Source organism: Acanthochromis polyacanthus, chromosome 20 (genome assembly GCF_021347895.1).
Source record: "Acanthochromis polyacanthus isolate Apoly-LR-REF ecotype Palm Island chromosome 20, KAUST_Apoly_ChrSc, whole genome shotgun sequence".
Classification (NCBI taxonomy): domain Eukaryota; kingdom Metazoa; phylum Chordata; class Actinopteri; family Pomacentridae; genus Acanthochromis; species Acanthochromis polyacanthus.
Window position 1 is genome coordinate 26,372,462 of NC_067132.1, and position 18,192 is coordinate 26,390,653.

General features: G+C 37.0%; 2 protein-coding genes across 4 annotated transcripts in view; both read right to left on the reverse strand.

Annotated features, from left to right (window-relative positions):
• LOC110967595 (C-C motif chemokine 20-like) overlaps nt 1–18,192 on the reverse strand; it is a 117,822-nt gene that overhangs the window by 39,639 nt on the left and 59,991 nt on the right. The window lies entirely within an intron of this gene.
• On the reverse strand, nt 9,603–13,091 carry LOC110969926 (C-C motif chemokine 4-like). The gene is made up of 4 exons (XM_022220111.2): nt 12,972–13,091; nt 10,582–10,705; nt 10,223–10,295; nt 9,603–9,863 (listed from the first exon to the last, which is right to left on the reverse strand). The coding sequence occupies exons 1-4, from the start codon at nt 13,048–13,050 to the stop codon at nt 9,798–9,800; spliced, it is 342 nt and encodes a 113-aa protein (XP_022075803.1). The 5' UTR covers nt 13,051–13,091; the 3' UTR covers nt 9,603–9,797.

The following is an 18,192-nucleotide window of genomic DNA, read 5'->3' on the forward strand; positions in this document are numbered from 1 at the left end:
TCGCGGTGAATGATCACTGCCGTTTTTGTCACAAAAATCTGCGAATACATGGGGTACTCTCAAGTACAACACTTATTTTTGAAAAGGCTACGCAACAAAAGACTCCTTCCAAACGATTAGCGGTGTTAGGAATAACTTTAAATCGGAGCCAAACCAAGTCGGTGCGCTGAAGATGACGCAGCGTTAACTCCTGCCTCCCGTGCTATGATCGGTCGTACCAAACTTTCCCGGGAGGGAAACGCGATTCAATTCGCCCAATACCAAACTGATTCTCCTGTATCTCCTAACATGGAGATAGGAGTTTACATGGAGATTCAGTTTGGATTTTCCAAGCTATGGTTGTTTAAGAAATGAGAAGCTCCTCACTACAGTAAATATCTGATGGAAGGATCTTACCTATTTGATGAGATAAATCCAAGTGGCAACTTTTTTTGGACAGGCAGTGTATTTAGGGTGATAATGTGCATAGCTTTGTTTCACCAGTTTGGGTTTGGCTCTTTCAACACAATAGTGTTCTCATGAACAAAGGAAGGTTTCTAAAGAAACGGTCCTCAATGTTTGGTGTGGAAGAACTCGACCTGTAGACCTTTAGTATGAAGTCATCTGTGAGTTATAGATTTAAAAAGTTCTGTTTCTAAATCTCAGCAGGTCCCCATGTAATACTAACCCCAAACAGGGTTTCATACTGTTAAAAAAGTAGTTAATCAAAGTTTGTGTGGTGCTTCTTGGTCTGTTACCTCATTTATCTATAAGTTACTGTTTCCCCATTAAAGCAGTGGATTCCAGTCAGTCAAAACCAGACGTTTGTCATTTTTCAGGATTTATTTTTGTTTCAGATTCTGCAAAAAAAACAAAAAACAAAAAAAAACAACTCTTCTGTTGCAGTCGTACTTTCCAAAATAATGCCAGAGATTGGTTTAAAAGCGCATTTTAATTCTCAGTTTAAAGTTATCAGCAGTGAAGCAAAGTGTGGATCAGCGGGTGATGCTGAGAGCAGCTCCTCTGTTTTGACATTCTGGTTCAGCTGCAGCATCTTAGGATTCAAGTCCAGGATAAAATGAAGGACATTTTAAGGTTCGCTGTAGGGGGAAAGTTTAAAAAGAGACAAACAGGAATGTGTTATTAGACCAAGAAGTTCATTGAATTTACTAAATCTTTCATTTGATTTATTGTTGAGCCTTCTCAAATACTCACATATGTGCTGAAAGAGTTTCAGTCTTGATGTTTTGTACAAACATGTAGTCAACCTAATCTTGCTTCTACATGAGTAATAATTAGACTGGATTCTCTGCTGTGTGTTGACAGCTTCGTTTTTTTTTAAAAATTGCATCACTTTGTGTTCAGTAACAGCAGAATCTCAACCCAGACAGGAAGTGGAAGTTAACCAGACGATGTAAATGAGGCATGACTCTCAGTTTATCTGTTCTCTGCAGATTGAAAAGTTTAACTGCCGTACAACAACATGAAAATATCTAGTTATAGCTTTAAAAACATATTCATCTGACTTTATAACTTCAGACTTTGTTTTCTGGTGTTGCAGCAATAAGTTTAGCAGTATCTCCTACAATCCTTTGTTGTTTTCTAGTGGACTGCAGCAAATTCTAAATTGTAATGACTCTAATGATCCTATAGTTCTTCTTCTATCGCCACCTTCAGGTCAGTCAGAACCGGTGACGTCCCCGTCAGCCTCAGCTGTGCCTCATGTGAAGTGCTAATTAGCAAAAGCTAGCATGCTAACATGCTAAACTATAGCAGAACCCATTGTAAACCCGCTAAACATCGGGGTGTTCTCACCATCTTGAGCCTCATATTGATCCAGTAGTGGTTTGGATTGATGCACTGCCATTTAGTCTCCGAAAGCCGAATGCTGGAAACAGGAAAATAATAATAATATTAAAATAATGATGCATTTTATTTGTATAGCGCTTTTCAAAACACTCAGACACTTTACATAGAAAATCAGCAAACATTAAAATAAAGGAGCATCGTAAAGTAAGTCATAAAATAGATCATAAAAATAAGTAAAGAAAATGTTTAAAATAAACATTTTAAATTAAGAGTGCAGCTCAGTTCTCCTCTGTCCTTAAAAAAACATTTCCAGGAGCCTCCTGCATCAGTATGTATTGGGTGGTGTTCATAGTTTCTTGTCTTCAGTGTGCATGTTGTTTTTCTTACGTGAAGGCGTGGACGCAGCCTCTTCTTGGCTTCTGTTCGAAGCATTCTTTGATTTCGCTGTTTATCTTGTTGTCAACATTATAACAGCAGTCGAGCTGTAAAAACTGAGCACCTGGGACAGACCGACACACAGGGAGGGATTGTAGTTTATCACGATGCAAATTCACAGTTTTTCTTTTCATTTCTGATTCTCCTGTTCTGCAGTTTGTCACCAGCACTCCAAAGATATTTAACTTAAAATCACATCAATTATAATAAAATGAAAAAACAGGGGATGTTTGTGTTTTCAAAGCAAAACTAAGGTAAGATATATAGAGATATGAGCATCGGCAATAAATATTGTCAGTAATAATTGTGGTGTTTCAGAAGATACCAAAAATATGTGGTTAAAAAGATAAAGGTTTGAGATTAAAGAGACTTTTTTTGAACTCTCAGAACCATTTATCCAGTATGATGAAAGTTTCCTCTAATCTTTAGTCACAAAGCGCCGCTTAGTGGACGGACTTTGCACCCACAATCATTTAAAAGATACCCACTTAATTCCTCGTATTAACTTGAACTTTCAGTGTGATTTTACTCCGACTAAGGACTGTGGATTTGGTTTTCCATGTCATTCAGGCTGTTCTGGCTCCTGTGTTCAGTCCAAAGTCCCAAAACAATCCATTTATATGATTACGACTGAATAAACAGGAACTGTTCTCCTTAGAGGACCTCACACGGCTCAAGACTTTGAACATTTAGCTTGTGCTTAAACATGCTTTTAGCTGGAGAGTAAATTCAGCAAAAGGAAAAAAAATACAATTTTTTTTCTTGGGTTTGGTTCATTTTCCAGACGTCTTTTAGTTTCTGCCTCTGATGAATAATTTTGTTGATGTTGTTTTTTTTTTGTTTTTTTCAGAATCTGGTGCAAATGGTTTAATTTAGGATCATTTTTAAATATTCCAACTCATTTATTACAATTTTTTGCTTAGATTGTGTTCATTTTCCAGACAGAATGGCACGTCACATCTTTTAGTTTTAACAATTTCAGTCTCTGATGGATAAATTTGATGATTTTATTCTTTTTTTCTATTCTATTCTTTTCTGTTCTATTTTTATTCAAATTTTTTTACAGAATGTGGTGCGAACGGTCTAATTTTGGATTTTTTTAAATGTGACGCATTGAATAAACTTAATTATTGCAATTTTTTTCTTAGATTTGGTTCATTTTCCAAACTTCCCATCTATCAGTTTTCAAACTTTATGGCTCTAAAGAATAATTTTGTTTATAATATTTTATTTTTTCACAAAATCTAGTGCAAACAGTTTAATTTTGGGCAAAAAATTAGATGTGTTTCATGTAAAATAATTTTATTTTAATTAAGTATTGCAGTTTTTTGCTTAGATTTTATTAATTTTGCAACTAACGATTATTTCAATAATCGATTAATCGACCGATTATTTTTTCGATGAATCGGATAAAAAAACATTTTTAATTTCCGCCTCTTTATTCAGAAATAGAAGATTTGGACTGACAGAACAAATAAGATGATAGGGAAGCCTTCATCTTCAACTACTGACAGAGGCTTCACCTCAGTGACGTTCATGTTGAGGATGCTCTCAGTCAGACAGCTGCTTGCTGTGGTGGACATGATTTCTTTCTCATCATAAAGCCTATCAATGCAATTCATCCTGCCTCACTTCAACACAGACCAGTGTCTTCACTCACATGTTGTCAGAAAATAAAAACTTGAGGTTTAATTTTCAAATTATTACCACGATAGTGTGCAAGTTATGTAATGCATATTCAAACCATGCTTTAGCTGATGAAAGTGAAATAAAACCTATCTCTCACGGAACAAATGTAGGATAATGCAATGACTTAAGATGCATGTCCACCAGATGCGACACATCGCATGTGGCCGGTTTCCAGTGTGTTTACCTGCAGCTCATTTTTATAACTTCTACTGTCCTTAAACATCTAAACTAGCTGTCGGTGAACTAAAACCAGGACAGGTTCAGCTGCTGCACAGATTATTTCTCGCCTCAAATGCTTTAGAAATACTTTTCCCTGAAGCGTTTTCGAAATAATAGAGAAAGTTTGCCGCCAAGCCGCTGTGTTTATCAGACTCATCCACCGGACCGACCGTCAGCTGAAAGCGCGGTCACGTGACCACGTAGTGGCCCGCTCGTGACCGCCCGGCATCAGTGCGATTTTCAGACGCGTGCATTCGCATGTAGTGGACACGCAGCATGTCTTTGTTTTTTTTAAGCGTGAAATGCTCTCATACTTTTGAGGACTTTGGTCAAACTATTTTCTCCGTGCTGGTCATGTTTCATTTGTTGAATTTACTTCCCTTTGAAAACACCTGCTCTGCTCTGCCTCCACCTCGCTCTGTTCAACTCGCTCTGCACGTGAAGTAAAGGGCTCCGCGACCGCGACATGAATCGCGCGACACAACGAATCGATAATGCAATTCGTTGCCAACGCTTTTAATAATCGATTATTATCGATTTTATCGATTTGTTGTTGCAGCCCTAAACACCTGCATGCTGGAGAAATTAAACTTGTTTTAAAATTAGCATCTATTTCACTTTATATCTGCGTTTTATTCAGTCAAATTTAGCATCAAACTGCCTTTTTAAAGAAATGGAACATATTTTTTTCAGTCAGATATCGAAGCAGGTACATAAATCAGACTCTAAAAGCTCATAAATGATGTCTAATGTTTATTCTATTTAATGTGGGCTGTTACTTTATATTGAAAACAATGCAAATAAATGCAGATAAATAAAGAGCTGTACCTTCCGATGCAGAGACGAACATCACAACAGCGAAGGTGAGCAGAAAAATCCAGCGGCTGACGGACAGATTCTTCCACATCTTTGTTAACCGCCTCAGTCCGGACCTCAGCTGTGAAAAGGTTCTTTACTCGACTCTCAAAGGTCTGATGATGATACGATCTTATGTAGCTTCACTCTAAAGGAGGAACTGTTGTCATCATGCACGGTGCGTGTGTGTGTGTGTGTGTTTTCAATTTGGTTACAGAAATAGACACACCTACAGAGCCGGATTTCACCTACACCACTGTGGCAAATGTTTCTCATAACTATGTTTTTAGATTTCTACTGAATTTACCTCACTGTAATGAGTTCACTGACACATTAATCTAAATGTACGTGTACGCCCAAATATGGTGATATTTTAGGCCACAGTCTCACTTCATTTGTGGTCGATTATTTTTCAGTCTGTCTCTAAAATTTATCTTAAAAATTAAATTTAAAGATTTTTACCCACAATATATAAGTTAATATTAGTTTAATACTAGTTGGGTTAAGAACTTATTATACTGTAGTGTTTAGCTTTATTCCTACTCCAGGCCAACAGAATTCACAGTATTGATTTAATCACAACATCTATCAGTCTAATTCTTAATTAATTTGGTTCATTGTGGATTTATGCTCTGCAGCGTCTAATTCTTGGCTTGTTGGTGTGAATGAAGCAGCTTTCTAATGTTGTAGCTGGTTGTTGTGAAGCTAATCTAATCTGTGGGTGGTTTAATCTGTAATTATTATAGTTATATTACTGAATATCACTTTACAGTCTCACCTGAGTTTGTGTTACAGTCAAATATGCCAGAATTTAATGTATTTTTTGTGTAATATATGCTGCAAAACTGAATTCAGTGAAGTTGCTCTAATATCTATCGATCTAATTCTTCTTTAATTGAGTTCATTGTTGATTTTGGCTCTCTTTTTTTTGGCAAACATGATACATTTTAAATATAAGTGAGATAGAGAGAAAGTCTGACAGTAACTACACTGCATGTTTTCCCAGCACACGTGTGTTAAATACATAAACAACACCAATATAGATACACACGTGGACAAAATTGTTGGTACCCCTCAGTTAAAGAAGGAAAAACCCACAATTCTCACTGAAATCACTTGAAACTCACAAAAGTAACAATAAATAAAAATTTATTGAAAATTAAATAATCAAAATCAGCCATCACTTTTGAATTGTTGATTAACATAATTATTTAAAAAAAACAAACTAATGAAATAGGGCTGGACAAAAATGATGGTACCCATAACTTAATATTTTGTTGCACAACCTTTTGAGGCAATCACTGCAATTAAACGATTTCTGTATTTGTCAATGAGCGTTCTGCAGCTGTCAACAGGTATTTTGGCCCACTCCTCATGAGCAAACAGCTCCAGTTGTCTCAGGTTTGATGGGTGTCTTCTCCAAATGGCATGTTTCAGCTCCTTCCACATATGTTCAATGGGATTCAGATCTGGGCTCATAGAAGGCCACTTTAGAATAGTCCAACGCTTTTCTCTCAGCCATTCTTGGGTGTTTTTGGCTGTGTGTTTTGGATCGTTGTCCTGTTGGAAGATCCATGACCTGCGACTGAGACCAAGCTTTCTGACACGAGGCAGCACATTTCTCTCCAGAATGCCTTGATAGTCTTCAGATTTCATCGTACCTTGCACACTTTCAAGACACCCTGTGCCAGATGCAGCAAAGCAGCCCCAAAACATTACTGAGCCTCCTCCATGTTTCACCGTAGGGACAGTGTTCTTTTCTTCGTATGCTTGGTTTTTGAGTCTATGAACATAGAGTTGATGTGCCTTACCAAAAAGCTCCAGTTTGGTCTCATCTGTCCAAAGGACATTCTCCCAGAAGCTTTGTGGCTTGTCAACATGCATTTTTGCAAATTCCAGTCTGGCTTTTTTATGAGTTTTTTTCAGCAGTGGTGTCCTCCTTGGTCGTCTCCCATGAAGTCCACTTTGGCTCAAACAACGACGAATGGTGCGATCTGACACTGATGTACCTTGGCCTTGGAGTTCACCTTTAATTTCTTTGGAGGCTGCTCTGGGCTCTTTGGATACAATTCCAACGATCCGTCTCTTCAATTTGTCATCAATTTTCCTCTTGCGGCCACGTCCAGGGAGGTTGGCTACTGTCCCGTGGGTCTTGAACTTCTGAATAATATGAGCCACTGTTGTCACAGGAACTTCAAGCTGTTTAGAGATGGTCTTATAGCCTTTACCTTTAAGATGTTTGTCTATAATTTTTTTTCGGATGTCCTGGGACAATTCTCTCCTTCGCTTTCTGTTGTCCATGTTCAGTGTGGTACACACCTTTTCACCAAACAGCAGGGTGACTACTTGTCTCCCTTTAAATAGGCAGACTGACTGATTATGAGTTTGGAAACACCTGTGATGTCAATTAAATGACACACCTGAGTTAATCATGTCACTCTGGTCAAATAGTTTTCAATCTTTTATAGAGGTACCATCATTTTTGTCCAGGCCTGTTTCATTAGTTTGTTTTTTTAAATAATTATGTTAATCAACAATTCAAAAGTGATGGCTGTTTTTGATGATTTAATTTTCAATAAATTTTTATTTATTGTTACTTTTGTGAGTTTCAAGTGATTTCAGTGAGAATTGTGGGTTTTTCCTTCTTTAACTGAGGGGTACCTACAATTTTGTCCACGTGTGTATAATCACGCTGTTACTTAGCTAACCGATTCCTGTGTTGTAGGTGAATGTAGTCAAAGTGTACAAAAAAAGAGCCTTAAAATATCAATATTTACTGTATTCATGAAGCAGAAAAACCCCTTATTGGTATGAATAAAGCAGCTTTTTAATGCTGTAGCTGGTTGTTGTGAAGCTAATCTCACTACTTTGTGGGTGGTTTAGTCTGTAATTGTTATAATGAGAATCATTATGACTGAATATCACTGTAGAGTCTCACCTCAGTTTGTATTACAGTCAGGTACGGTGGTGTTTAATGTACTTTTTGTGTAGTATATTTAGTGTAACTGAACTTGGCAGGTTGGTATTTTGTAGAGGTGACTCCAGGTTAACTTCTAGCCTTAATTAGTCGTATTTCAGTCTCTATTTCTGTCGTCTGACAACAGAAACATAAAAACAAGTGAATGAGAACAGCTTTACCGGGAATCCTGCTCAATTAAAATGTGGTTTATTTGAGCACAGGGAGCAGGAGAGAAGCTAACGGATGCAAAATGATTCTGCACGCAATAGCGACTGTTTTCTCTTCAGGTGTTTGTGTCCAATATATTAATTAGTTCATTCTTAGACATAAGTGCCTTCCTCATCTTTCTCTATATTGTAACCTTATGGACTTTTAGTTCCTGTGTTTTATATGTTCCTCCCATTTTTAGTGTATAATTTTAGTTCAGATAAATGCATTTGCTGTAGGTGTGTTTTTCATTCGTCCCTGCCTGTTTCCATTAATGTATGTTACGTTATAAGGGCAGCGGTGAGGAGTTCAAGGTGGAAGTTTGACTGCATCAGCTCTGGGACAGGCTCACAGATGAGGTTAGACAGGAATCTCCATGGACTGTGATGACAGCGAGAGCAAGTGGAGGAACATCTAGAGAGGTGGAGGACTGACCTGGAAAGGATGGAATACATGAGTGTGAATGAGAGAAGAGTGGGGTTACAGAGTGGAGATAAAGAAGGTGGAGGACAATGGAGAGAGTGGAAAAGAGGTGAAGAAGCAAGCAGGGTGGAAGAAGTGGAGGAAAAGTGTAGGAAAACAGTGTTGGAAAGGCGTAGAAAGCAGTGGTGAGAGCAGCGATGTCGTTTGGTTTGGAAACACTGAGGAAAAGACAGGAGGAAGAGCTGGAGCTAGCGGAGATTAAAATGTTGATCTTCTGTTTGGGAGTGACCAGAATAGAGAGGATCAGGAATGAGGACATCAGAGGGACAGCACATGTAAGATCAGAGGTGTCAAACAAAAGCAGCCAATCAGGCTCGTGGAATGAATTTGCAACGTGTCTCAACAGGTTGAACCAGCGACCCATTATCCCTCCTGTTGTCTTCATTTACAAGCACCAAAAAATATTGTTTCCTTGTCTGAAAAAAATCTGAAAATTCAGCAAAAAAATTCCCCAAATTTCTGAAAATGTGCAAAACCTTCAGGAATAATATCCCAATAATTCCTTAAAAGCTTTATTTGAGAAGAAAATCCCCCAAATTTGGCAAGAAGTCTTTTAAATATTTTCAAAAAATGAGTAAAAATCTTCCAAAAAATATCTTAAAAATATCTGAAGTGATTACATGTATATCAGTAAAACTTCTATTTTCTTTGAGAACATTTAGAAAAAAATCTGCCAAAATCCAGTGATTTTTTTGTGTGAATGTTCTTAAGAAACATTTTTTTTAACATTTCTTTTTTCCACCAAAAATGTTCAGAAATTTCCCAAAAATATTGAAAATGTGGACATCAAAAGTTTCACTGTGAAATTTATTTTTTTGTCCCCACATTTTCAGGCTTTTAAACGGGTCAATTTGACCCGCAGGACGACACAAAGATTAAAGGAAAATGAGAAGATATTTGGATGGCACAGAAAAATCGACAGAAATCCCAGAAAAAAAGAGGAAAAAGTCATTTTCAAGCCGTTTATTATGATCTCCTGACAACAAGTTAACAACAACACCACAACAAATGCTTCTCAAAGTGAGGTAAAATAATAAATTACTTTTTGGAACGGTTTTCAAAATTAAATAAAAAAATAACTTTTACTTTAAATAGACGTTTATTCAAAAGGAATAAATAGTGAAGAGGCAGTAAATGTTCTCAGCGTGGCTCCGTGTCGCCTTCATGCTTCGTTAAATGGCAGAACTTCGTTTAATATCGACAGATCTGGAGGACAGTCGAGTTCTCCCTGCAGCGTGGAGAAAGAAACGTAGGAATTAAAAGAGAGGACACAACATGTTTAATTTAGGACATCATCTTTTATGGTTAAAGCTTCTTCAGATACCTGATTCTTAAATTTTGTACCTCTTCTATTTTTGATGATTTGTAATTTGGAGATTTATTTATTAGATTTTTTTTTAACAGAAAAGTTGTTGGAAAGTTTAGGTGCATGCCTAAACTTTGTTTTTTGTGTTTGCAAAAAGTTGATGATGTTGGGAATTCTGCAAAATGACAGTTTTTGGGATTGTTGGGTTTTTAACACGTCAATCCAGTTGGTTTTTAATGTCAGAATAACCCCTTTTATGCTTTTTAACGATGGATTCTCACCCTCGTTATCTTGTCTTTGAGCCACTTGGCGGTTGGATCGATGCACCACTGTTTGCCTCGCTTGCTCGTAACCCTGGAAGCAGAAACAAGTAGACATTTTTATGACGTGAATGATTACAAATGTAGCAAACACACTCTGAAATTTAGTGTATTGCATTGTTAAATGAAAACAAATCTAATTTACTGCTTTAGAAAGCATTTTAGATAGTTTAATTGGTTGGGTTTGCTTAATAAAGCTGTAATGTTAGCTGTAATGTAAACTCAAGTTTCATGTAAAACTAGCTTTCAGCTGAGGTAACTCGATGAAATTGCCTCAATAGTTTAATTTTTCTTCCCCTTGATGTGCTCAAAGTGCTTACAGGAAGGCGTGCTGTCTGCAGCCCTCTCGTGGTTTCTGTTCGAAGCACGCTTTGATTCTCGGTATTTTTCTGGCGCTGACGTTGCGACAGCACGGCAGCTCCACCACCGGACCAAACGAGTCCACTGCAGAGGAAACACCATCATTACTCAGCAGAACGTGACCAGTTAGTGGTGCGGTAGCATCAAGCATTATCACTGTCGCCATGGTTACCGTCTCTCTGGTAACTTGGTCACAAAGCTCAGCATGTTTGTTTTATTTTGAAGGTCACAAGCCACAGTTATGTTTGAACAATTTCTCAAATATTCAGATCACAAAACATGGATTTTTATAAAGAAATCTGTAAAAGTTTCATTTATTGAACACTTTCAATAAAATACCACAACACAAAAACACACAATTATGTTTGACTGACAAACTACATCTATTTCTTTTTGTATTATTTACATTTTTATCATTTAATTGTTTCTTAAATTTATTTCATTGCTCATTTTATTCTTTTACTCTTTATTAAATTTGTTTTACTATTCTTATCATTTTCAGCCTTTTGTTTATAGTTTAACCTTTTATTTTTTCTTTCATCACACGCGTTCTTTCACTTACTTGGAGGTGGCATTTTATTATTCTAGCTGGCATCATGTATTTAAAATTATTATTTTTGCACATCGACCCACTTTCAGCCTTTTCAAATACATTTAAATGTGATATCTCAGGAACTATTAAAGACAAAAGCCTGACATTTCCACTGCTTCTTCTCATCATGTCACTGATTCAGAATCTGCAGCATTGGACAAATAGATCAAATATTCTTTGATTTAGTATGGGGAGAAAAAAGCAGAAATTGACATAAAAAGTCCCATATTTGAGCTCAGATTAACAGAAAAATCGATAATGCAGACGCCAGCTAGTGATATTTACTGAACCAAATGTAGCTGCATGTCACTATAACACAAAACAAAACATACAGAATTCTTAAAAAATGTTAAACATTTGGTCACAGAAATAAAAAGTTATTTTTGTTAAACTGTCAAAGCTGATTGAGCAGGTTTGTAGCACAAAAACAAAAGTCTTGGTGGCCAGTCAGATCCAAGTAGAAGTCGTTTTAATTATCATTCAGTACTTTTATCACTTTAACTGCCAGTTTTATGTCATAAAATACTTCATAAAATGCCTGTTTTATGTCAGAGCCTCGTGTGACATTTTCAGATTCTTTGACAACAGTCTAAATGCTAAAGATGTTTATATTTTTATCACAAAAGATGAAGAAAACCAGCAAATTCTCACACTTTGATACCCTGGAATTAGATTTTTTTTTGACAGCTGGACTTGCTGGAGTTTCCTCCTGAGTTTATTGACCAGTCATTGACCCGAATGACTAAAACTGAATCTTGGCAGACCGCTAATGTCTGGCATTGTTGCTTAAAAAATGCTGCAGTGATTCATATATTGTTAGCATAGTTCCTTATTAACCCTCTGAACTCCAGCATTTATTTGTTCCTGTCACTGTTTTAATTTTTCACTGCGGTAATACAAGCAGAGAAAACACAAACATGTCTTTTGCGCGTTATAACAACCCTATAATGCCATAAATCCCAGAAGAAAAGCAAACAAAAGTTGAACTTATTTGATTATTTATTCCACAAAAAAGGGAAATAACTTGGAATCAACACGTCTGACGTTTTTTCTAAGCGCCCAAAGGTGTTACTGACGCTGACATTCTGTAAATATTTAACTCGTTAGTCTTACATGTTTCTATGAGTCAATCTCAAATCAGAATTTTTAAGATGAGCTTTTATTAATCCCACAGTGGAGAAATTTGCATTACATTTAGGAAACATAGCACAAAGATAAAGTAAATTCAAATATACATAAGTGCTAATTATAGAAACACCAGTATTGCGCAGATTATTATCTTTTCTGCACAGATTTTACCTAAATATTAAAAAAATATAGGCTATACAGCATATTTTCTAGTATATGTAGAGAAAAGTTTGGTGTTTTTTTAACATTTTTTACTAGATCTTGAGTAGATGAAATGTCATGATTTTACACTTAGATTTGGTTAATTTTGTTTGATAATTTTTGCAGGTCACACATTTAGCTCAAGAACCAGTGAAAAGGTGAGAATCTGACTAATTTTTCTCTTTTGATAGTTTCTTCCTCTGATAAATTGTGTAATTTTGCAGATTTTTTAAAAGAAAACGTCTTTCAAAACCGCACATTGTGGTTGAATGTGTTAATATTCTGTAAATTAACTCATCAAATTAACACCTAGCTACTCGTTGTTGCACTAATTGACACTCTTTTCCATTGTGGGTCAAATTGCAGCATAAAAAGCACATTTCATTCACATAATACCCAAAAAACATTCAAATATGAGTTAATTGTTACCTTGAGACGCCGATAAGACCATGACAACGGCCAGCGTGAGCAGAAATATCCATCGGCTTACAGACAGAGGCGACCACATCTTCAAAACTCTGGATCTCAGCTTCGTACGACTTTGTTATTCAGCCTCTAACCACTGAACTCAACCGGACGAGAAGGGAGCTTTTATACAGGGAGCTTCGGTCAAAAAGAGGAACTGTTCCTGTCATGCACAACTCTTTTTTTTTTTTCTGAATGGAAATGATGCTGCAGCAGCGATGACAAGCCAGGAGACGAAGACTCACACGCTCAGGAGATAGAAGATCATCCTTCATGTCCATATATGTTCAGGTTGGCTTCGGCGTTTGAGGCCGACGTTCACTTTGCTTGCATCCAAACCGAAACCGAACACGCAGAAAAGTGTCTTTTACAGCTGCTTTGCAAAAATGACCCTCATAAATATCCACAAAATGCTCGAAGCAAATCCAGAATGAATGAATGAGTGACATTTGTTTATTTGGTGTCATTAATTGTGAAAAACACGGGGCAGTTTGATGCATGAGACATCTTTGTAGGGGGATTTTTAATCTGATCGGAACATTTTCTGCCACTGATAGCAAAAAAAAAACGACAGATAAAAGCGAAATAAAATGTTAAATTGAGAGATTTCCTCATTTCCAAACCCGCAGAACAACCAGCACTTGGAGCTGAAATGGAGAAGCTGAAGTTTGAAATCAGTCTTTCTACAGGTGGGTTTTTCTTTCAGTTTCCCACCCAACATTTCCACATTTACTCTCCATCTTTACACAGTAACTTTACATTCAAGGTTCAAGTGAAGATCGGCAAATTATGTAGCCTATAAATTAGAAAAAATCACATTTAGAAGCAAAAAGAAGAATTAAATGTGTAGAGGGCAGTGTAAGTTGGAGGTTTTTCTGACTTTTTAACACTGTTAGGAGGAAATTAAAGTCAAGCATCTAAATTTATGAGATTTAAGATTTTACAAATGGCTCATATATGAATGAATTTAATGCAGTTTATGGTTTGAAGTTTCATTGCTGCAGTTAAATAGCTTTATCCCTTATTTATTTATGATAAATGATTTGTGGCAGGTTTCATTTTTGTGTATTTAATCTCTCTTACATTTTCACACTTAGTGACAGGAAACAGGCCACAGCAGAAAAAAAAACTGACTCTGTTAGGACGTTTATCTGTTACTGAACACAGTCAAACCTGCTTTATGTTCCAGATAAAGTATGAAAACATAAACGTAGGCGTGTGACGATGAAATAAGATGACTTTTATTGAGGTCATGCCGCCTGAGAGTGATCTTTAAAAACCTTATTTGGTGATTAACTCAGTGAGCAACTTGTGTTTTGTTTAGATCTGGTGTAATTTTGATAAGTATCACTACCTCTCAGAGTTTCATCAGCTGCATTAAAACACTGCCGGGTTTTTCCACGCTCAGAATGGAGCTCTGCGATGTGACAACACATGACGGTCAGCATGATCAGTCTGTGACTCTGCTGCTTTATTTGTCTGACATGAAAGAATTTTCCTGTCATTTCTGATCATTTTAGAAAGAGAAAAAAGTCAGAAATGCTTCAGTAATTATGACAAAAGTGGGTAAATAATCAAACTTTATTAACAATGTGCAAAAAAAAATTCTCGATGCTGGAAAAAAAAATCTAAAACCTGCTAACACGGATATCCTCATTAATACGTTAATGACCCGATTAATGCAGCTGATTAATAATTTTATTTCAGGAGTTTTTCTCAGCGCCACGTGTGAGAAACACAACGGGAATCACCCAAACTCATGCTCCTGTTCAGAGACGCGCCAAGAATAACCCTGAGACTGACCAGCCGAGTATTTTTAGCTTCCGCTGATACCACAATAGTCTCTCAAAAACAGTCACAGTGGCATGAGACACACTAAGAAACCTCAAAAGAGGAATTACTCACATGTGTGGAATGCATGTGTGCATGATACAAGCGTGGGAAGGTTACCTGGATTCAGAATGAGTAGATTTACCATCATGTGGACTCATGAATCTGAAAAACTCCAAAGCGTTCTCTTTTTCACGATTAAAATCGGTTATTTCCCATAAATTCATCCAAGTCTGAAAAGGTTCCCTCTCAGAATCAGCTGATTTTTTAAAAATCTACAACAACTTTAGTACATTTAATGAAGCCATGCAAAGTTTTAGCTTCACACTGTGAATATTTTCAGAGTTAAAGTACATAAAGGTGGGTAAAAATCTTGTGTTTTTTTGGTTTTTGTAGCCTTCACAACAGATAGACACAATGCATTTCCTGGGTTGAAAACTGCAGCCAGATCAGTTTTACATCCACTCCAGGTGTCACAATCTAAAGACCAAATCTGTTTTTTTTGTTATTTGGTCCTTGTGTCATTTCTGACCTTCCCTGAAAATTTCATCCAAATTTGTTAGTCCGTTTTTTAGTAATGTTGCGAACAGACAGACAGACAGACAGACAGACAAACCAACGCCAATCGCCACATAAAAACACACAGAAGTTGTTTCAATGCATGAGCAATGAAGTTCCACCAAACCAAACTCTTTTGGTTTGACTGACTGACGTTATATTCAAGGGCGTCAGTTTGTTTTTAAAAGTGGGGGGGATGGAGACCACAGCACTTTGAGAAAATGTCGAAGAACGGCGGCAAAACGCCACAAGCTGGGGTCGAACTCACAACCACCGCAACAAAGGCGGAGGCTCAAACTGTTGAGCTATCGGTACATGCTGGTAGAGAAGTCTGTGGGCCTCTATAGTACTACTTCTCCTGGGCCGAAATTTTGCCCCTGCACGCCTCTGGTTGGAGCTTCCACTTGGCACAGGCGCAAATTTAGCATCTGCGCGTTTTTGTTTTTTGTTTTTTTTTAACCTCACTAAGGTGTGCTGCGTGTCTGTGCAACTCTCAGCCGAGTGCGGATGGTGCGTTCAGGAGCGTCGGAATTTTCTATACTACTGAAAATAACTGGGTTTACAACGGCTTACATGTGAAGAATTTGAATGTGTTGGAGACAAAATGACCCCTGACAAAAAGTGGGGGGGACACGTCCCCACCGTCCCCCCCTAAACTGACGCCTATGGTTATATTGCACAATATTCAATGTCTTTAAATATTTCCACGCTAAGTGTTGGTTTTTACAGAATTATTATATTCTTCAGGCTGCAAAAGTGTCTGAAGCAGCATTTTACTTTAAGTCGGCTTACTCACCATTTAATTTGATCCTGAAACTTGGCAACCGTATGTTTGACGCGCTTGCTTTAGTGCATTTCAGGGTCATATTATGTGGGTTGGATGGTTGGTCAATGTGAGTTCAACTGTACTGACCAACCACTGCATCATCCCGCCCTGGAATATTCCTCTTTTATTGCTTTTCAACTTTGAATCATCAGTTAAATCACTTTAATCATCCTTTTTCTTTTTTTACTAGAATTTACCCATAAAGACACTTTTATGGAATCATGCTTAAAAGACGAGCCTGATATTAAATTTTAGGTAAAAATGAGCTTTTTCATATACAACAGAGACTATACAAAGGGCTCGTCCCTTTAGAAATGTTCCACTTTTACTGCTTTTCGACCTTAAATATAGATAACTTAATTTGGCTTTTTTTTTTGACAAGAATGTTTCAGTATCCATCCCATAATTTATCTTTACTTCACTAAGTATGTCACCAACCAACAAACCAACTGGACTCACCAACCAGACAGACAGACAGACAGACAGACAGACAGACAGACAATACTGATCAAATCAATTTCTAGCACCAACTTTCTGCGCCTAATTTTGAATTGGTAGTTGCTAGAGGTACCGTACTTTCCATTTGCCAATCAGATACGTGAGATCTGGTCACGTGACTCCCGGTAGACGCTAGCGGTACGGACCCGTAGCATCGGTACTACAGGTACGGACCCTAAACCTGACCCTAACACTAACCCTAACCTTAACTTTTGCTTACCTTTCAACAGTTTGCAGTGGTTAGCAGCTTCTTAACTCGCGTACGGGTCCGTATCTGTCTGGCAAATGGAAAGTGCCGTATCCGTAGACCACAGGCTACGGGTACGGGTCCGTATCTGTAGACACTACCTTTTGAATTAGGTGACTCATTTATGCACTCATATTTTTAAAATAATTGACATTACTTTGTGGACATCTGTTTTCACTTTGCCTTCTGTGTTGAAAGCATTTACTAATATAGTCATATTTTAACTCAAATATGCTAAAGTTGTTGTACATAAAAACGTTGTGCTGACTGATTTCTCACATTTATCACAAGTGTTTATTTGCCTGTAATTTGTAAATCCCTGCGTCCAAATGGAAGACTACTGAAGTTGAAACGTCGCTATAAAAGGACAAAAAGCTTCACAAAAAAGGCCTCGATGCTCACATGTTTTAAGGAGAAACGTGAGTCGTGTCGTGTTGGAAATCATTGCTCATTGTTCTCACCCGCATAACTAAATTAAAAATTACAATCAAGATCCCATTTATGTCTAAACTGTGAAGTCTGACTGAAAGAAATGTAAATCCAGGTTTTATTGCATTTTTTTAACTGAACAAAGCCTCTTATCTTGTCGCTTCACAAGATTTTAGTCACTTCTGCGGTGACTGTTTCACGGCAAAAGTTCCTTTTCTTGATTAATCATCCAATACTCCCTTGTTTACATGTCAATATTGTAATCTTTTTATATGCTAGAAGACATATTGCCAGTTTCCCTCGAAACTACCAGTGTGTCTCAAAAACACAGACTTCTGCGGTTTCATTCTTAACAAATCTAAGGAACTAACTCTGTCTGGTTCAAACATGTGGCTGAATTACTCCAACCGGGCAACTTGCCATTGTGTAAGACTGAGTAGTTTTACATTTTTAAGGTAGTAAGGGATTATTTTCATGTTAAAAACATCCAAATATGTAAATTTGATTAGTTTTCAGAGTTTTAATCAATGATTAGAGAGGGGTTCTAAACATTTTTACAAGCGTCTTTTGCATAACCAGCCATCCAGATATTTAAAATGCTCAATTTACTTCTAAATTTGGTGGTTTTTCTAAAAAAAACAAAATAAAACAATGCACTAATTAATGCACTGACTAATTGTTGCAGCTCTGTTTAAACACAAAAGCAACATATATTGTTAAATGTGGTATTTTTATGTTTTAAGCGGTGACAAACTGGAAAGTCCCGAATGGTCAGCGGTGGTGCAAACCAAGGAAAA

Coding starts and splice junctions, on each gene's coding strand:
- LOC110969926 (XM_022220111.2), bottom strand. CDS start 13,050: ATGTGGTCGCCTCTGTCTGTAAGCCGATGGATATTTCTGCTCACGCTG. Junction 10,706..12,971: donor GGTCTTATCGGCGTCTCAAG/GTAACAATTAAC, acceptor TTTCCTCTGCAG/TGGACTCGTTTGGTCCGGTG. Junction 9,864..10,222: donor TCAAAGACAAGATAACGAGG/GTGAGAATCCAT, acceptor TCCACGCTGCAG/GGAGAACTCGACTGTCCTCC.